At 36.2% G+C, this 22,153-nt stretch overlaps 2 protein-coding genes across 2 annotated transcripts; both read right to left on the reverse strand.

The window, feature by feature from the left end:
* Window positions 1–1,213: 1,213 nt before the first annotated feature.
* On the reverse strand, window positions 1,214–3,248 carry LOC116194861 (AT-hook motif nuclear-localized protein 25). Its single transcript, XM_031523766.1, has one exon. The coding sequence runs from the start codon at window positions 2,618–2,620 to the stop codon at window positions 1,724–1,726; it is 897 nt and encodes a 298-aa protein (XP_031379626.1). The 5' UTR covers window positions 2,621–3,248; the 3' UTR covers window positions 1,214–1,723.
* A 14,569-nt stretch (window positions 3,249–17,817) lies between these two features.
* On the reverse strand, window positions 17,818–20,329 carry LOC116197997 (3-hydroxy-3-methylglutaryl-coenzyme A reductase 1-like). Its single transcript, XM_031528292.1, has 3 exons — window positions 19,249–20,329; window positions 18,633–19,161; window positions 17,818–18,355 (listed from the first exon to the last, which is right to left on the reverse strand). Exons 1-3 carry the CDS (start codon window positions 20,223–20,225, stop codon window positions 18,113–18,115), a joined length of 1,749 nt encoding a protein of 582 aa, XP_031384152.1. The 5' UTR covers window positions 20,226–20,329; the 3' UTR covers window positions 17,818–18,112.
* Between the last annotated feature and the right edge of the window lie 1,824 nt (window positions 20,330–22,153).

Here is a 22,153-nt window from a genome sequence, read left to right on the forward strand (position 1 = left end):
TCTAGTGATGGTCCATGTTAATATCATGCAAAAAGCTTGTGCACTGCAGTACCTAAGAAAGCACATAATCCATATAGACTTTTGAAAAATCACAACATATTCATTTTATGGTTTTCTTTTCACTTCCAATGGAAAATGACTGCCCCCTTACAAAATTTAGATGTATATTTCATCCTATGTGTAGTATGAATATATATCCAAAAGTTCAGTTATCCAGGCCGGATCGATATGTAATATTCCTACTTAGGTTGTGTGGGGAAATCAATTAGCAAGTTCTGATCGAATACACATTGGTCGAACTGGTTGCTATGAACACATAGAAGAAAGTTTATCAATATAATCATCATGCATATGTATGTACCTAGGAAAGGCATTAGAAGGCCCTATATATATATATATATATGCGCTTAATTATTGTGATATCATGCTCAAACTTGCATTTTATATCTTCACTAATCAAATATGGTTGCATAAAATAATATTACTTAGCAATTATATAGTGTTTGAAACATATACATAAATGTATATATATGCATACATGTGTATGTAGAAAATAAAAGTCATATTCAGGGGAATCCTAACACTTTGAGAAACAAAAGAGAAAAAAATAAGGACAAATGTAATTCCCCATGCATTATATTCAAACTTCAACACAATCTCAGAGTTCCAATGTTAATTAGCTAGCATTGAATGTCTGCCAAATTAATTAACTTGAGGACATTTACTTTTGTTGTTCTGTATGTTTTTAATTAGGGTTCCAACACCAATTCCATCATCACTTTCCTTGTTTGGTTCGTTCATCATCCTGGTGGATGCTAGCACCATCAAGCATGTCCTAATTAAAACCAAAAACTAATTCAAATAATGCCGAGACGACTAATTAGCTCTAATTCCAAACTAGTTAATTAGTTGGGAACTTTTGATTATTTCATTTCACCCGTGCGTAATCCGGACTAATTTCTCATTTTTCTTATTAAAAACCTTACAGACAAAAACATCATAGAATGAGCTTAAGCAGACTTAGTTTTTTTGTTTTGCACACATATAGAAACCATGGAGAGACATCACAATATATGAAATCCCTCGAATTAATCACTAAAATTACAAAAGAAAATTTAATCAAATTATGATCGCAGGAGAGGAAGAAAAAAGCTCATCGAGATGTCATCAACCACAAAATCAATAACCTAAAGAATAAAGACCATCGGTGATCAAAACAACTGGAAGAACTTCATATATAGATGCTCGATAAAATTAATTTGACTAAAGAAATCTCGTAATCTCACTGAAAACAATCATACATTAAGAAATTTCACAAATGTAAAGTTACCAATTTTTGGCAAGACGGGGAAGAAGAAGATCAAGCAATAGTTGATATGATCCCCATTTGTCCTGTGGTTTAAATTCTTTTGATTGGTCCAGTGAAACAAATTTCTTTCCCAAACCTTGAAAAGCAAGAAGAGAGTCAGAAAGAACTACCTCAGAAATTCACCCAAATCGATCAAATACCTTTCCTTCCCATTGATCTCTAACAATGAGGAAAAAAAAAAAGGAAAAATTTACAAACCCTTTGAGACCACAAATTCGAAAGAGAAGAAAGATGAAAGTCATCATGAACAAGGATAAGGACAAACCGACGCTTGAACGGAATTAGTTTCAGCCAATTATGACCGAGATGTCCGCGGTCTCAACGGAAAACAAAAGTCATCGTCATGTTCATCTTCTAAAATGGAGGCCTTGTTGCACCCCCGCTGCCACCACCACCCCAGCCAAATGTGTCGGCCCCACCAGACGAGAACAGGTAGTTACCCCCGGTTCCCAAACTATAGAACGGGACGCTGCCGCTGTTGCCACCTTCGCCGGACAACTCTCCTGGCCGGGTGGTCACTGTTGAGGACTGCGAGGCTGAGGGTTGGACCACTGGGGGAGCTGGTGTTGCCACATCGTCCTCCTCAAGGGGCAGCCTGTCGTATACTGCATTCGTGAAGGAAGCCGCCATCAGCACCACCGGGCCGGCAGCCGTTAGTGGCCCGACTATGTTCCCTCCCACCACTTGCCCCTGACCGCCCGCTAGGAATATCGCCAGGCCTCCAGCTCCAGGAGGAGCAGGTGGTGGCAGCGCCGTTCCTGTTAGGGATAGGATCTCGAATCGCCCGTGCAGGGTCACGACACTTCCCAAGGGAGCAGCAGGTTGGCGTAAGGTGACGTTCGTGACGGTGCCAGTGCCGCTGAGGATGCATACACCACGGCCTCGGCGCCTGGCGTAGTTCGTCACCGATTCGACAATATCCGATCCATCGGAGATTTCCAGTATGTGTGACCTCAGCGCATTAGGGCTGTCCCTTGTCACGATGATCGGTGGCCTCGGCTTGTTCTTTGAGCCGGGAGGCCGGCCCCTAGGCCGACGGCCAGAGGAGGAAGACGTGCGGCCTGAGCCGCTCGTTGTGGCTGCGTCGAGATCCGTCTTCTGGTCTCTTTCCGGTGAACAGTCGGAATCCGCTGCTAGCTGTAGTTGCTGTACTGCGTTGTGCTGAGGCTGCGACGGCCTTTGCAGCTGTAGTTCCGGTCCAAGGAGGTGATGGACGTAGCGCGGCCCTTGGTTGGGCTCTAACCCTGACATCAAACACGCGATCTTCACAGCCTCCCAAAACCCTCACGTTTTACGCAACGACTCGAGTTTCACTTCATGCACTTCTCATAGCTTAGTTTGTAACTTGGACAAATCGTGATGAATCGCACCAATCAGCCGCACGATAGCACAAAAACTTCGGAGAGAAACTTGTAAAATGGCTGTGTATGTGTATATATTCAATGCTAGATTTATAAGGGCAAGAGTTAGACAAACATATATATGCTTGGAAACCTAAAAGACAGAAACCCTAATCTTGTCTTAAGATCCAAACCAAGACTGATCTGAAACCCTAGAGGTAGATTGATGGTTTGGAGGGTTCTATTGGCTTCATCCCTTCATTTGTTCTCCCTACAAGAAGAACTTCATCTGGGTGCCTCAGAATTTTCTCTCTCGCTCTCTCTCGCTCCCTCCCTCCCTCCCAGATTCAGATCTTTGCAAGGATGAAGCAAATGTGTAAAGACCATAAAATGAAGAGGGTGTGGGGAATATATAGATGGGTATAGATAGATCCTTAAAATTCTTTTTTCTTAAAACATAAAAGGAAAATGAGAGTTGTAGCTTTGAACTAGTGGACAGGGGGTTTCAGAGAGAGTGAGAGAGAGAGAGAGGAGAGCCCTTGAGGGAGAAAAGGGTTTACTAGAGAGGGCCGAAAGAGAAAAAGGTGTGCGAGATCTCATGTTCGAATATTACAAATAGAGAAAAATTTTTATTGAAAGAGATTTACTTCTTAGTGGACTGACTCGACTTAAATTGAATTAGTTATGGCTCATAAGGCTTTATGATACCAGGATACACGTCGAAAAAAGAGAAAGGGTTATATATCGCATTGGGATCAAGAGATTTTATATTTTATATTTGTTGGTAAGATTATCTTTGTCCCTTTTTTAAAATTTCCAACTTTTTTTATACTAAATTATTGAACTCTCCTTTATACTAAGGAAAAACAAAAGTAATAAGAAATTACAATCAACCTAATGCAATTAATATATTAGGAATTTTATCTATGATACAATGTTTCATAACTCGTGAATATTAACGGTACTTCTGAATATGATCTTAATGAAATTGATTTCATTGAATAAGTCGAGAACATCCTTATGGTATGACAGGAAAAGTAATGAAAGATGTTTGAGTGAATGAATGAAAAGACTAAAAAGTGGGAATGGGAGTGACAGGGAAAGAGAGGGAGAAGTTGGCTTTTGTAAGAATGAAGGCACGAGTATATAGTATTCAAGGCTTTAATTTAAAGAATTTTCTTTTTAGGGGAATTTAATTTAAAGAAATTTAGTTGATGCTCTAATCTAGTCTTTTACAAAAAAGAAATCCTACTCATTAATTTAGTGGTCCATGTTGTCATTTTGCTTTAATTAATGAACTAATTAAATAGTATATGTATATTAGCCTCGAATGCGTTTCGTGCGTGGGAGATTGTTTTCGAATCTTTGCGCAAATTCAAGACTGCTGGTTTTAAAAAAATTGACCCGTCTTTTAATACTTTTTAGAATTTGCTGATCTTTCAAAATAGATAGTGGATTAGATAATAGAAAAGATTTTTTGAGATAATACAATAGTAGTCTTTTCAATTTTTTAAAATATTTTCTTGAAGAAAAGAAAGATTTTAGTAGTCCGTATATAAAATAAAGTTTAAAAAGGTTCATAACGGTTACAAAATGCAGTTTTTTCTTTAGTTTTAACTAAACTAGGAATCGTCGTTTTTTCAAGCTGGTTAATTGTTAATAATACTATAAGATTATGTGTAACATACATATATATATATATATATGTATATTCTTTCGTTTTTTTTTAAAGTAGGAATTATGGTCCTTTTAAGCTGGTTAAGTACTTATAATTAGGTGGGTCGGGGATTAGTATTAAGGAATTTTGTATCCTCACACGGACAGCTAGTTTTTCGTGATGAGATGATATCAGCGTATATCTATCTTGCACAACAAGGTTAACACTCATATCTATCAAATAAATCCCCAAAGTCAACGCTTTGTGAATAATTTATAAGGTCGTAGGTTCGAATTCCCCTTTGTGTGCGTAATCCCTAATGAGGCCCCCTACATATGTACTTGCATATGGACTTGTGAGGTGTTTATAAGTCCAAAGAGAATAAACTCCTCGTTAAAAAAAATTTATCAAATAAACATTTTCAACACTAGCTATTATATATAATCGTTAGCACTTAGCAGAGCGTCAACTCTGGGTTTTGGAGACTTGCGCTATAATTCATCTTTTGTCGCCAAGCTAGCCATATATATATATATGTTACGATGTTAACTAATAAAGTTACGGTTTAGCAAATAATAATAATAATAAAAATAAAATAAAATTACGATCTATCAAAAAAATAATAAATAATAAAGTTACGACAAAAATTAATTAAGGGCAACTTGTGATCGATTTAAAACTTCGAGTTCAAACCCCTAAAGTAATTCATAGGTCGATATGTTAACCTTTTTAAATTGTAAAGCATGTTACTAATATCAGAAAGTGATTTTCCTCCTACATATTTTCGAAGGAAAATTCCGCGACTCTCTCTATCTGATGAATTGCCAATAAAATACCATATGTGAGTGGTCGGCAGTGCCGAGTTCAGTACAAATAGCAATGGTCTACTAATATACATACATAATTTTGTATATTTATGTATGAGTTTGGCAGATTCCTAATCTTCTTCTCTAAGTGGGAGGTATATATATATTAATTAATATGTGGATTCATTATTAAGAGAGTTCTCAATATTAATGGACCAGTTCGGCTTGACCATATCAATCGAGATCGGTTAAATTCAAGGGCGGATCCACATTGTTGGAAGGGGGTCGGTTGACCCCACTTGATTTTTTTTTCAAGTGTATTGAATAAAATTAACAGTTAAGAAATGCAAAAACGAAGCATGACGACAATGAAATATCCAAAAAAAAAGAAGAGTAAATTGAGCACGCGAGGACAAGAGCTAAACCTATGGATATCCTAGAGGACCCCACTTGATTTTGGTAAAAAAGTTTAATTAAGCAGCTTTATTTTCTCCTTTAATTTCGATGTTTTGTGAATTACGAAATAATTATGGCATAGAACGTAATTTGAACCACTACTTTTTCTTACAGTCCTTCATATGTGAAAAGAAAAAGTTATAGGGTCAATTATAGATCATATCTCTCAATTCTTCCTCTAAACTAATATAAAAAGACCCCTTAAAGATGATATAATAAATGTATAGCAGGATTCTACTGAGTTTTCCAGTTTTTTCTTACCTTCTTTTTGGTACATAATACTAAGAAAAAACATAGAGTGAACCTTTAGATGTTGGTGACATTACAACCTAATGTCATCTTGAGCGGTTAAGAGGATAATTAGGAGAATATATATAGCAAACTTAATACTATTACAAAGTTATAAGTTGTTTAGATTATATGTTAGTAAGACCGGAAAAATCGTCATTTGAATCTGTCTTGATTAGACTTCCGAACCGTGGTAACACCCAAAAGAATTAATGTGTTGATCGTCGTCCAGTCACGTTAATTGCCTCATAAAGAATATTCATCCAATTATAGTGCATGAGACAAGAAAGTTTAAATGGGGGAATGGGCAATGAATTAATGAGGAAATTGTAACCCAAATGAGGAGGAGGAGGCCAGTCGGTCAAAGGATGGTCAAAGAGAGGGGTTGGAGCATGGGGGAGCATCAGCATGGGGAGACAGGCACGTGTAAGGTGTCAGACACGTGGGAACTGTCGGGTACATCGGTACTTGTCCAAATTCTTATCCCCCTCCCTCCCAATCCAGCCTATCACTCCCTCTCAATTTTTCTTTTTTTTTTTCTTCCTTTTTTTTTTTAAAAAAATTTTGGATGAAATTGCGAGATGTGAATTAAGTGATCGGTGGACATCAACTTCGCCCAGAGCACGAAGGACTTTTGAATCCCTGCCGCCTGCGTAATTCACAAACTGTATTGTATCCCCTGATTGATAAACTTAAGGTTTTTCATCGACTAAGTAATTAATAGCCCATTTTATTTGCCCCACCAAATTGTTTATGCCACCTTCGATTTCTCTGGACTATTAAGAATTCTTCGACTGACAAGCTGATGACCAATGACCATATCATGTGTAATAATTAATAGCCCATTTTATTTGCCCCACCAAATTGTTTATGCCACCTTCGATTTCTCTGGACTATTAAGAATTCTTCGACTGACAAGCTGATGACCAATGACCATATCATGTGTAATAATATATCAGAGGATTTTAATTCCTTCCTCTTTTATTTTATATTTAATTTATTTATCCAATGGACTCTTCATACGTTGTATATATCCCACTACGAATGGTACAGTAGTGATCCACGGCGCCCTCGGTCAGCAGCGGATCTAATCCTGATGGCTGCCAGCCGGATCATATTGCCACAAGTTGGCATGGATGCATGGACGTCCTTTTGATTACTTGCTCCAAGGCCATTTTGGAATGCGTACTTAATTATTAATAAACATATAATTTGATACTTCTTCAACTATTTGATCAAAACATAAAGCCAATGCACTTTTACGATATATAAAATATGTGCGATTCTGTATATATTTATTAAATGAAATTTAATTTGGACTGATGTGGAATCAAGCAAGCCTACTCAATTTACAACCTTGATAAGATATATATGTCCTATCAACCTATGGCTGAAAGTAGGAAAAAAAAAGGAGAAGAAGAATAACTAATGGCTGATGTATATTTACCTAATAATAAGTACCCTAATGCATTAAGAAATCAACTTTACATCTGAGGTAATTTTTACAATTTTAACTATATAGCGTAAATTTGAAATAAAAACTGACAGAGTTAGTACTAAGGATTAAATAAGACACTTGTCGCAATTTGGTATTAGAGAGCTGTCTTGAAAAATCCATTTTCACAGGCGGTATATGCGTATGGTACAAATTCAAAAGTAAAAATGATGTGTTAAGAATGTTCGTAATCTGATTGAGGAAAAAAAAATGTATCATTTGAATACGGTAATTTTATAAATAATGTGTTATCTACAATGCATAAATATGAATGAATATATACTATATAAATAATCATATGGAATTCTTCTTACTGAGGTAAGAACTTCCACATCTCGTACTCGAATTTGTTCTAATTAGCTAATTACAGGGAATGAAACTTAAATTTGCACATTAATAAATGAGAATGTAGCTTAAGTAGCATTTTATACTCCTCCATGGACGAAATTATAATACCGGTCTATTTTCTGATCGATGCAGGTCATGCAGTTCAGTTACATGCCAATACATAGTGTGGTTTGACCTGCATCATTTTCAAATACTGATTGAAGATTGAATATTAATTCATCGTTAGATATTCGTAAAAGGCAAATGTTGTTTCCATTTTCACAGTTGTCTCATCATCCCATGTGTTCTTTTTTTTTGATGAACCATAAATATCTTCAATTTTTTAGTTGAGATTAATCATGTTCAAACGTCAGCTAACTTTACCCACGCCCGCCCCCTCTGTGTACTTTGTGTGAGTACCCTTCTGTTCTCTCTCTTTTTCTTTTTTCTTTTATTTTATTTTTCTTTTTTTTTAATAATAAATAAGTTTCTTTGGCAAGAATAAAAAGAGGCAAAGGGAAAAGGAGTGTGCGTTGGCTGGCTAGGTTATGGACCTTATGGTCATGGAGACAGAGACAGTTGTGTCTCCTCGAAGAAAATAATCAATTCACAAACGTCTTTATTGAGCCACCAAAAAGGCTACAATGGCTCATGCAACTTTACATTACATTTCAATTAAAATAAGATATCCCCACCCTTTTAAATAATTTTCTTTTCAACAAATCAATTAATCTCTAGATTTATTTATTTGTTATTTTTTAAGTGATAGTTTTTTAATAAAATTATTATTCAGTGTTCTGAAAGCTTGTAATGTTCACTTCCTCTTGAAATAAGGTAAAACTATTACGGGATATTGTGATTTTGTATAATTGTATATAATATATTTCCATATATGTTTGGGTAGATTGGGAAGATAATGTATTTAATTAGTCTAATATCCCATAGTTCTTTCGTTTCCTTTCTTGTATAGATGTCTTACCTACATATACATTTATCCCATAGTAATGGAATTAAGTTTGATCATTTCATATTTATCAAAAACTTATATTAAAAGGACACAATCTTATTTAATCCTCTTTGTGGATAAATAATCTTGCTTAAATGTCTGGTATCATACTTTTTCAACTGATTTCGTACAAAAAACAATTTTTATTAAAAGCATGTAATAGAGTTTACTTCCTGATGAAATGAGGTAAAATTTATATTAACAGTATATAATCTTATTTAATCCCCTTTTTGGATAAATAATATTGCTTAAATGTTTGGTATCATACTTTTTCAATAGAATTCGTACAAAAAATAATTTTTTGTTAAATATTCTAGGAGTATTATTCTTTTTTTTCCCTTTATTTTTCATAAAAATACTGCTTCTTTTCAATGGGGCAAAAGGGAAGTACAACAAGCTGATGGGAGGAGGGCACAACTGAATTGATGGCTATATCTTTGGAAAATTTCATCGTACGGTCTCAGAAATGTATACGTTTGATGGGGATTTCATTCATATATCTGCACTCCGTCTAATTAAATTTGTCCTGTTAATATTCTAGAAAATATTTTCAGTACGGATGTGATAGGAAGTGTTAATAATGAATATTAATAGACAAAGCCTTTATCATAAGACTAATGACAACTATCACTTTCAATATATATCAGTTCAAGTTGATACGATTGTCATATATATGATAATATTTCTGGGATACTTGTAAATATTTATGCACGAGTATATATATATATATATATATATATAAATGATTTATATTATGCATTCATCAATGCACATGTGAAATAGTAATCCGAAAGTTAAAGGCGGTTAATTGACTCCTATTGTCAAAGCGATTACATGTATTTGCTGCTCCTTTTTTTTTTTTGGGTGAAGAATTTTCGCTCTTTAATTAAATTTTTTTGGTTATGTGAAAAAGAAAGGAAATATAATTGCATTTATAAGAGGAATATTCCCACGTTCAGATTTGTGGAAATCCTAGGTTGCCCGATAATGCCTTTACCATATAAAATTCCAATGAGGTAAGACTTTTCTTTGTCCATTTTGAAAATGATATAATTATTTTCGTTTAAATTTGTTCTCATCATCATAATTCCATGCCAAGGCATATGGACCCAATCTACATAATAATAAAATAACTAAAAGTTGCTTATAGAAAATTGTATGTAAATAAAAAAACAAAAAGTTGCAAATCATGGCAACCTCTTCCTAATTACTTTATCACAAAACATGTGCAAGCTGGTCATTTTATTACTATCCACTTGATTTAATTTGTACTAAAATAACGCGAGAATGGCACAAATTCAGCAATCAAGAAAAGGTGGAAATTTATATGCATGAACCAAGTTTTGATTGCGACAGATTGAATATTTTGTTAAGTCGGGTTATATAAAATGGAGAGAAGCACTTTAGAGATACGCTGAATCAAATGAACTTGCAAATATTAGAGTTCGGTTCAGCACCTAATTAAACATTTAATGTGGTACGATCAAAGAAGTCGGCCACGCTTACCAAACTCCGAAAAACATAGCTGTGGCATTTGACTGGACCGTCCATCATCACTATTAGCACCTATTCTAATATATGATCATAATTTATGTTTCATGCAGACCCCATATATATTTTTTAATCAATTATTATTTTATTTTATTGATTTAAAAATTAATTCATAATAAGAATTATGGCTTAGTTTAATCTAATTATTATTTTCGAGATTCACCTTTCATGTGTTAGGGGCATGTGGGATGGGAGTTGATTAAAGGTCGGTGGATCTGTGCTGGTTAGTAATTAATTAATTAAATAAACGATGACTAATTAATTTTCTTTTTGTTTTGGGTAAATATTAATTAATTTTCTTAACTCCCCACTCTTTGTCGTTATTTGCCTTGCTGGGTTTGGTTCTAATTAACTAATCAATTACTTTTGATAATTAAATTCGATTCTTTACCCACCTTTCGTGAAGTATCTAACTATAATCTACCACCAACGATGACGGGTGTAATGGTTAACAAATCTATTATCATGTGGTTTGATAACCTCAAGATCACGGGTTCGAATTTCCTGTGTATTTGTTTGAAAATATTTGTTTGAAGTATGCTAGATCTTCGTTTGGCTTACCGACTTTTGGTACTACTACGTTAACGGAATTAGTGCTTGCACTGGTTATTCATTTTATCTGATATATGCACGGTTGAATACAAGAGTCCGACTATTACGTAGCGGGAGTCGGCAAGATTACTATCACTACTGTCCATCATTTTACCTATAAAAAAATAGCTATAATCTGATTATATTATTAGCGAAATTCATGCAAGAGAGAGCTAACTAAAAAGACTAATTAGTAGATATGTTTGGTTTTCTACATACCATAATCGTATTTGTTGAGCGTTCGCCATATCAAGTATCTTTCGTAGCCATGTGGCATACATTCTCGTATTTTTTTTAATATTGTCAGATTAAGCATACGTAGATATGTACGCCGCACAAAGCTACATAAAACTTGGTTGATGTCAACAATTGTTGGTCGATCCTCTTAATTTTTTATTTTTTTATTTTTTGCCAAGTAACACACTAGCCAGCCATAGTCAAGATTGTTAAATTGACATCAAAGAAAGATTTTATATTTTTAGTTGCATATGTTAATTTTGGTAGCAAACGTTGGAAGGCCTGTGTCAGTGATCGGCCTACTTTCGGCCCGATGAATGGACAACATTGCGGCCCAAAAGCAGAACAATTCTGCTAGGGCGCATGATACGATGTAATAAATAAAGTTGACTTTCTAAATCTGCAATTAGATCTATCCAGTTTTTACTAATTAAACCTATCATAATCTATTTATTATAACATGTAAGACTGAAGCACGAGACATGAGAGCTCTATTTGCTAACTCTTAACTCGTGGTTGAGTGTAGCGGCAAGTTGTGAGAGTTTCAATTGCTAAATCTTAGTTTGTGGTTAAGTGTCTTCTCGATTTCTCAGATAATTAATTTATTCGAAAAGAGATTCTTATATTTGAATATTTCAAATTTTAATACTATCAATACAATTAATTTTATATTGAAAATTGCAAATAAATATTAATGGTTTTTTATGAAAATTTTTTCAATAAATATTAAAAGTTTTTAATATGATCTGCACTCGAGAAATTAAGTAGTTTCTCTATTATATTTTATTAATTTCTTTAATTACGCAACGTGCGGGATTGTACCTAGTTAATATTTAAAAAATCGAAAAGTGAGACATGAAAACGCCACTTAAGCTAGATCTTTACGAATCTATTATTGTTTGGTTAAACGAATTTCACCGCATTTTTCAATTGGTTTAGGTTTAAAAAATCGTCACCGGTTATTTAGTCTATAAATAAAGTTATCCTTCATAAGTTAAGCACGATAATTTTTTTAAATTGTAAGGGAGGTTTGTGAATTTAATACAATGAAATAAAAAATTTAATCACTGATAAAGATGTGAGTACGACAAAATTAGATTAATTAACCACTTTCTTTCCAAAATTTCTTTCTCGTTTGCAGCTCACAATCCTTGTCAGTCAATGTGCATATGGATATTATATTAAACGTTTGTGTCTATCGATACTAAATCTTTTACTCTTAGTGGACTAGAAATTTTTTCATTTATATGTGAATGCAATCATCTTCGTCGTTCTATGTATCTATCATATCAATTTAAGTGATATTCTTTAGATTAATATATTTCTTTTAAAGGTTAAATATTTCACATTCTAAATACGAAGTATACCAATATATTGACTAAGCATTTTTATCGTATTAATTTTCTTATAAATTTAGAGTATACAAGTTCGACTTTATAAGTTGATATCCATACCAAAATATATGTACAATGCACGGGTTATTGACACCTAATTAAACACATATATTTATTTCATTTTCTATTTACAGAAGTTTTGTCACTTATTCTCTTTCTTAAAAGTGCGAGAATTCAACATATATACAAGAATTAAATTGAATTATGATGTTTGATATCCAAATTACACAAGACTTCTTTTAACAATGCAAAATATACATCGGAACTTAAATCGGCCAAAATCAACAAGATCTAATTAAGGATTCAATTCATTTGAAACTAACGACCTTAAATTTTAAATTTTAAAATAAATTTCAAGTGAGATAGTTCAATTGATTTCAGTTAATAATTTTTTTTTTAATTTTCAAACTACATAATTCATCTATAATTAAATTGAATGGTATTGAAGTGAATTAAATCGGAACCGTTTCTTACGAGAATTCGATTCCAATGGGGGTAGAAAAAGCATAGATTAGAAAAATTCTGATAGCTAAACAAAACTTCAACATTTTATCCATGCAAGGCCTGAATGCAAATACCCTCTTTTCTATATTCTTGCGTTCTTTTCTATTATTATTTTTTTCTCTTATCATGTATGCTATAAATAGAACTGCACTCTTCCAAGTTTGGCACGAGGGAACTAAAGATAAGGTAACGAATGGAATCACAATCACTCATACGCACTTGTTATTCTAGTTCTTTCATGTTAATTTGGTGTCTTTTCGAATATATCCCAGTAGATATTAAAGTTATCCTAAAACTACTTTTTCCGATGAAAATTATTATTTGATTCTTCGTCGCCGTAGTAAATAGGGAAAAAATATTATTAAGTGCTACATCAAACAGAGACTCACTCATAAAATGAGAGACTAACTACTCCAATGCAAGTCTCTCTTTTTGGGTCTCCGATGAGGGCCCCCATACTTTATTTATAACTAGTAGATGAACGCTTGTGTTGCACGCAAAAACTATTACTGTTAAAAGGCAATGAGGATCCTTCGTTGATGTCCAAATGGATACGACAATCCACTGCAAGATCGGATACAGAGGAAAATACCCAAGCACTACACACGAATTGCAAGAGCAGCTTGATTGGTCCGCCAGGCAAACTACAAAGGAAGATAGACCAAAAAAAGGCACAAGTAATGGCATTACAATTATTGTAAGCTATCTTGAAACCAAGAATTCCGATTAACTACATTCCTGCAACAATTCAACCACAGACCCCAGTGAAAACTGGGAAAGGAAATCCTCAGTCCAGTCCATTAATCTGTGGAGCAGAAAGGATGCATTGGATCGGTATTTGAGCGTAGGCTACCACCGCAGATTGCAATTCTTAGACAGCCAAATCGAAAAAACTAAAGCTCCTACAATCGGTTCAAACTAGTGACCGTCAATTAATTTTAATCAACATAACCCTAATAGCCCAATCCCAAGACAACAAATCGAAAGAGCTAGCAGCTAAGTGGCTAGAATTCCCTTGATCGGTCAAACAAGTGACCGTCAATAGGAGAGCCAATATTCATAATCAACAACAAAAGGCAAGCCACAAAAAAAATTGACTTGAACAGGCGGTAGGAAGATCAAATTGACTAGAATCGCGATCTTTGTTGTGATGGGCGGGGATACTCTTAAAAAAGTGGTGGGAAGACCGAAGACAGGAAGCCGACATAGGAGAAGAGAAAATTGGATCAATAAACTAGCAGGGAGGTGTAGATCATCCTAGCTCTGACCGAGGGCCCATTGGGTGGTAATGGATTCAACCCGACCCGACCCCACCTAAGACCAGCTCGACTCGAACGATAGCTAGTAGCAGCTCTGCTCCATCAAAAACCGGTTGGACCGCCGGAGAGAGGGAGTGGCCGAACCGAGAGGAAGAGGGGAGGGCCGCTGTCACATCCGAAGAGCCCACTCCATCTTCCCCACAGGTCTGAGCTGCCATTCAGAGGAGGGGAGACCCCGTTGCCTCATGAGGAGACCGTCACCGTGAGGGGGGACATCAGATCTGAGCCACCACGATGAAGAAGACCGCTGAACGGAGAAGGGGACGGACTCTAGTCACTGAGAAGGAAACGTTGATGCCCTCATCGCGACGTAGCCGGGATAAAATTGCTTGCGTATAAAATGATTTTTTTTAAATAATGAAGAACAAAATGATTATTTTTCATCTCACAGGAGTGGTACATAAAACTTCATAAATAGGATGCATCAATAAATTCACTGAATATGAGAAAGTACATCAGAAAACATATTCATAAGAAAAATATATAAGAAAACATGGTTCTTCTATACAGAACTAAATAACATAGACACGCACACATACAGATGTATGTATGTATATACTTAATGCTGACTAAGAATATTCTAGAAATATATTAACCCATCATTCTTGGTGTAATTCCTATACAACTCCGCTGCCACGAAAACTTATTACGAATATTACTCCATACTTTGGATCATCTAAAATTATTTTAATTCAATATATTAATTTCTCAGCCAGTTCACTCCTCCCTTCCCCTAATCCCTTTCGTTAACTTTGAGTTCATCTCGTTTTCGCCATAATAAAATTATTTGTGTTGACTAAAAACAATAATACCATCAAAGCAAAATATCCATGAAGTAGCTTTTTTTATTATTATTTATTTTCTCTAACAAAATAAAAACTCAATCATAATATTTTTCGTCAAAGCTTTGCTCATCTTGAGATGGAGAAAGAAATATGCAAAGAAATGTGTGCAAGAAAAATAAAACAGACATTTTTCGTCACCATAATATTTTTGTCTAACCGAGTTACCTTACGAAACTCATATTCTCCCGCATCTCAATCACATCAAAATCGACATGGTGCAAAATTTAAAAATACATTTCATCATATATATTTGCGTGCATATGCATATATATATATATATATATATATATATATGAAATTTCACTACCCCTCAGACAGCACACTGCCAAGAGAAAGGTCTCTCTTAAATTTTTGTGAATAATCGTTCAAGATGCAGAGAACAGAAAATCACAAAAGTAAATTAGACATAAGATATTTAGTTCATGAAAATCCCATACCAGAGAAATAGTGGGGAAGGCTTTTCGAATGAACTTTATCTAGGATACAAATCTCCCCATAATGCTGCAAACGCGGGACCAATGAAGATTCACCCAGGTGAAGGGATGCAAAGCCCACGCGAGAGATGTCAAGTCGCAGTTAAGACATTTCGTGCATTAGAACCCAACCCAAGGAAATAGAACATAAGAAACAATAACGTGTAATGCATAATAGAAGAAAAATAAAAGAAGCAATGAGATTTTTGTATAAGGGAGTGTGCACAAAACTATAATCAGTAATGCATAACATAATAGAAAAGGAATCTACACAAAAAATAATAGAAAAAGCAACACAAAAATCTCGAATATAAGAATACTCTCTGTAGGAACTCTCTGGGATGTTCACTCATAATCAACTAAGAGATTGCAAGTATATATATACACACCAAAATATCTCAATACGAAGAGACATAACTTTTAAATTAATAGTTTTTGCTACAATTTCTATTGCCTTGTGTCTTTTGCTTTTCTATTGTTTCCATTTGTTAACGGAAATTGCCATATTCACAGTGGTGGATTTTCTCTTTATTTGTTTTGCTTTTTTTTTTTATTGTAGATAACATCGTTATTATTATTATATTTATTGTTGTTGTTGCTAATGATGTTGTGTGACTGTTCACGAGGGATATTTGCTAGAGAAAAAGTTTGTCTTTGGTGTAAAAGGAATCATTAATAAGAAAATGCATATACGGTTATTTTAAAGAATTAAATTTGAAGAGACACTTTGAAGGATACATGTGTATAATTTTTAATGTTTTTGTGTACAACAATCAAGCCGACGCTGATGGTGCAAAATCTATTTTTGTGCGACATTAAATGATGGTGCAAAATGTTTTGAAGTTGTAATTTAATAGTACAAAATGTTTTACGTAAATTACATGATGGTGTAAAATTTACAAATCTTGTAAATGATGGTTTGACAGCGTCAATGGCGAGATGGCGATTTGTACTATACTGAAACAACTTTGGAATATTTTGTATCATTAAGTAGCAAAAAAAAAATTGTACCATATTGAAATATTTTAAAAAAATTTTGGATCATCTCTACAATTTATCATAAATATAAAGCTTCCAAAAGGATATGGAAAGGAAAAATGAGCATTAGGAAATGATTGGAAATGCTACAAAGTCTTTATCACGGAAAGAGAACCACCGAACCCTTAAATAATCAAATTGGAAATTGCATGGATTGTTCCTAAAAGGAGGAGAAGACAATTGCAAGTCTTTTCATATTTGGTACAAAGCCACTAGTAAATAGTAATAGCGCATGCTTTGGCTTCTGAGGAGATCAGTCAACCTTGAGGCCGCCGCCTTAACGGACAAATTTGGTCGGTGGGCAATGGGCTCGGAATTTGACGAAAACGACTTTTGAATTATGTTGGTTTCATAAGAAGTGTGAAACGAGAGTGTGATATCGAACTGTCTGGAAAAGCTAAGACTGACTGGGAAGAGGAAGCAATATGACTTTTTTTTTGTTAATCCGTGGTGTTTAAGGTTCGGTCGACTAATTCTCGGGGCTCTGTAAATCCCCGGCGACGGATAAAGCGGGTAATCACACCAAATGCGCTCCGGTGACCCCAAAGAGATTTGAACTCGGGATCGGGTGTAAACTTTAGCGCATCTTAACCGTTAGGTTAAACCCTTGGAGTTAGGAAGCAATATGACTTGTTTGCCTTGGAAAGGACGGCTTATTCTAGCACAAGATTGGTTTTCCAGTGGGTGCGCATGTTAATTACTGTATCTTCTTCAAATGGAGCATCTTACTGGCAGTATCTATTCTTTGAATGAAACAGCTGACAGGCGGTCGGCTCCTGATCAAAACGAGTCACTCGCACGCCCGTGCGTGCACTCTCTTGTAGATCTCCTAGCAGATTCCTTGGATTCACTGCGGCGTGCCACAGAACGTTTCCATCAATCAAACAATAAAGAAGGAAAGCACAGGAGATGAGCAGGAGATTTACGCATGAGAATTGGTTGAAGCAATCCGATCTGTTTTGCCTGCAAAAGAGTTCTTCTGCAAATTTCAGAGAAATCGCCATCAACAGTTGGTAGATTCCGAGCAGTCAGGGTGATTGCAAGGATGCTTTTCTCTATTCAAGAGACGTCGGTTTTTTCCTCAGCCAGCACTCAGCACACACCTCTAGTCGATCGACACGGAGACGAGAGTGAATCTGTATTGAAAACTCACTGTCCATTTACACTATCTGTATACATCTGAAGTTCCTTACATGGCTTTGAATTAAGGGAAAAAATGAAACAAAGAAATGAATTACAATGCGTTATCATGTTCCGTTTCTTCCCTTTATCCTCATTTAATTTCATCGACACTGCCGACTCCCCTTCCCTTTCCTTCCCTTCCCCTTCCTGCCTTTCCGAGCCACCATTGTCCCATTTGCTTTCTAAATGCACTCAGCCACTCGAGGCCTGGTTATGTCCGGTTCTAATAACCAATCAAGAGGAAGCCTTGGAGACATCCTTGCTTGATCTGTTGTACTTCATGTGGCTCCTCACGAGCTGACCTGCTGCAAGAGCGGACATGAGAGAGAGCTCTCCAGAAAGAACTGAACCAGCCACAACCTTGGCGAGCAGAGCCGCGTTTGATCCTGGTGAGTCCTTGTTAGCGCCCTTTACACCAAGCAGGTTCAAGCACGCCGACTGAGAGGCCAGCTGAGTTCCACCTCCGATAGTACCAACCTGAGACTCGTTAGACAATTGAATGTCAGGACAAAGTTCAATCATACAGAATCGCCACATACTTATGCTTCAATGCATGTACGAATTGAAGCTCGAGTCAATAAATAAAAAGATTCGCATTGCAATTTTCCATGGCATCAGAAACAAAATTAGTCATCTTTGGTCAGGAATCCGATTCCTACGACCACCTCGTCCCATGTCTCATTATAATACAAATTGATAATTAACCATTATATACTGCTAAAAAACAAAAGCGCTAGGAATCAATAGATTATACCTCAATGGAAGGCATGGTGACGGAGACATGAAGATCCTGCCCCTCGTTAACGGCCTCCATCATCGTAATACAGTGCGAGCTCTCCACATTCTGGGCCGGGTCCTGTCCTGTGGCAATATAGACTGCCGAGACGATATTACTTGCATGGGCATTGAACCCTCCAAGAGCCCCAGCGATGGCCGATCCAGTAAGGTTCTTGAGCATGTTCAGCTCTACAAGGGCATCGACGCTGGTCTTAAGGACCTTCCTCACCACATCGCCCTTGATCACGGCCTCGCAGACCACGGACTTGCCCCGCCCCTCAATCCAGTTCACCGCCGCCGGCTTCTTGTCAGAGCAGAAGTTCCCAGAGATCCCAATGATGTCCATGTCCGGGAAATCAGACTGGAGGAAGTCAAGGACGTTCTGGACTCCCTTGGACACCATGTTCATACCCATGGCATCGCCCGTGCTGCACGAGAACCTCATGTAGAGGTTCTTCCCCGCAATAGCGCACTTGATGCTCTGCAGCCTTGCGAATCTGCTCGACCTGTAAATGTAAGCAATTGCAAAATCATGATAACATTAACAAAAAACAACACTTGAGCGAGTTTGAAAAGAATGGACGATCACACACCTATTGAAAACAGCAGCCAAATCCTCGAAATTCTCAGGGCTTTCCAAGAACATCTTCAGCTCAGCCGCCCTTTTTGCAGACCCCAACCTCACAACTGGGGCCCTCGTCATCCCATCCCTGAGCAGGACACTGTTGGCCCCACCAGACATAAGAATGGCCTTACATCCCCTGTTTGTGCTCGCCACCAGGCAGCCTTCGGTGGTCGCCATCGGTACCGAGAACTCCCTCCCATCGAGCAGCAACGGGCCTGCAATTCCCACAGGGATCTGGACATATCCCACAGGCATCTCACAGCACTGTCCAAGGATCGAATCGTAGTCAAAGCCCTCCAGAGGGAGCCCCTTGAGGGACTTGCCGGTGATCTTCTGGAGCGCCTCACGACGGATTGCGGCTGCCCGCCTGCAATCCCCGAGCTTAGATTCGAGGGAGTATGACGGTATGGTCCCCGCCACCACGGAGCTGATGATTTGCTCGTCTTCTTCACCAAGCGCGATCGGCTCCACCGGTTCCTCCACAAGCTTGGGCTTCCCCAATGGGAAAACGGGGGTCATTTGTTGTGGCACCGGAGGGCAATCGACGGCCTGTCCGCAAGGCAGCTTGCGGGAGTCCTCCTTGAGGATTACGGACTCCACCTCCTCCTCCTCCTCATCGCTCCACGAGTCAACGGTCGGCCGGAGGATCAGGGACTGCACAAAGTCGATGCCGAAGAAGCCGACCAGGTAGATAAAGGAGGCCACGAAGGCGATGATCGCGGCCATCTCGGCGGATGAGACGAGGTGGAGGGGAGTGGACGTCCGAATCTTCTCCCGCCACCGCGCGAGGAGGTAGTACACGACGGAGAAGAAGAGCGTGAAGAACACCACGTTGGTGATGTACAGGGGAAGGGGGAAGGCGTCCGAGGCCTTGGGAGGCGGAGCGTCCGCCTGCTTGGGGCGGGTCATGGCTGCGGGCTTGGAAGGTCGCCGGCGGACGTCCATCGGTGGTGCCGGCGGTGGTGGAGGGCGGGGGAAGGGGGGAACGGGAAGCGTTCAATTAAATGTCTGTCAGAGAGGGCAGGAGAGAGGGAAATAATATGAATTGATTGAGATGAATGGAGAAGCGGACATTTAGGGAGGCGGTTTATATAAGGTTTGTTCATGTGGGGTGTCGACACGTGGCGGTTTTTTTAAATATTTAAAAAAAAATGTAAGCTGTTATTTCCATGATTTCCTGCCATAATAAGTAAGAACACAAAAATATCTATTTTCTTTTTATTACCAAAAATGAAAAAAAAAATTTGGTGGGAAAATAATGAATAGAAGATAACCCGGGGTTGGTGTAATAGATTGCATTAACCATAACCATTTGGAATTGAGCGTGCGTGCGGCTCTCCCTAGTGTTCTTTCTATTACCAAAAAATGAATTTTTTTTGGGTGGGAAAATAAATAGAAATTAAGCCGGGGTTGGTGTAATAGATTCCATTAATAAGGTTTCACGTAATTCAATTGACACGTTACATCAAATGATTCTATCTTTAGGTCGAAAATTTGCGCATTTTCAGTATTTTTCAAATCTGACCGAGTAAGATACAATATAATCTGATCAACGCGCTGTGCTAAATGATTCGATATTGTAGTCAAACTATTTTCAAAAAATACTTTTATTTAGAAAAATGATTAATTTCACGGGTGGTTCAAAAGATTTCATGAATGTTTCAAATTGGTCCAAAATATTTTTTTGGTAACTTGTTGGTACAAAAAATTTCAAAACCGTTTCAATATAGTACATTCCGTCAATTGCCAATGACGCCGTTAACATTTTGCTGACGTGACGCGTCCTATGTGTCACTTTTGTTACGTGAAACCAATCACAGTGCGCCGCGTCATTTAAAAGAAAATAAAATTTGAAAAAGTCCAATAAAAATACAAAAAATAGTAAAAATTTAGAAAAAAAAATTTAAAACATTTTAAAAAAATTTTAAAAAATTTTAAAAACTTTTAAAAATAATTTTAAACTTTTGATTTAAAATTTAAATTTAAATTTAAAATTTAATAGTTTAATAATTTTTATTAATTTTAATTTTAATTTTAAAATAATTTAAATATTAAATTTAAAATTATTTTTAAAAACATTTAAAAATAAAAATAATAATTTTAAGTTTTCAAAAATAATTTTAAATTTTTAAAAATTATTTTAAAATTTTAAATATAATTTTATTTTTTATTTTTTTCTAAGATTTACTATTTTTTAATTATTTTTTTTTATTTTTATTGGATTTTTTCAAATTTTATTTTCTTTTAAATGACGTGGCGCACTGTGATTGGTTCTATGTAACAAAAGTGACACATGAGACGCGCCACTTCAGCAAAATGTTAACGGCGTCAGGGACAATTGACGGAATGTATTACATTAAAACGGTTTTGAAACTTTTTATACTAACAAGTTACCCTTAGAAAAATTAGAAGACATTTTGTACTAGAAGTACTAGATATACAAATTACAATATATATAATTCTTTTCAAATTTTTGTTCATGATTTCAGAACCTTTTCCCTCTTCCTTTTTTTTATTTTCCTTCTTTTGTCCAATATTTTAATCTTAGCCCGACAAGATAGTGGTGTAACCTAATTGATCCACTAGATTAAATGACCCATCAATATGATTGATTGGTTATTCCCTAAAAAATAATGCCATGTTTTACACTCATAAGGTGTACAAGTTTTTCTTATTTTTTTCCGATTATAAGATTTGACACCATACATTTTACTCTATTTTTTCAATTTATTTTGCCTTTTCTGAAAAGTTATACATATATCTTCTACTTTATTTTTTTTATAAATATTCATTTACAAAAGATTTTCCTCGTCTATATTGTATATTTCTTAAGAAATTATATTAACTAAACACATAGTTGTTGAAGGTCCCCA

The sequence above is a fragment of the Punica granatum genome, chromosome 2 (assembly GCF_007655135.1).
Source record: "Punica granatum isolate Tunisia-2019 chromosome 2, ASM765513v2, whole genome shotgun sequence".
NCBI classification, from domain to species: domain Eukaryota; kingdom Viridiplantae; phylum Streptophyta; class Magnoliopsida; order Myrtales; family Lythraceae; genus Punica; species Punica granatum.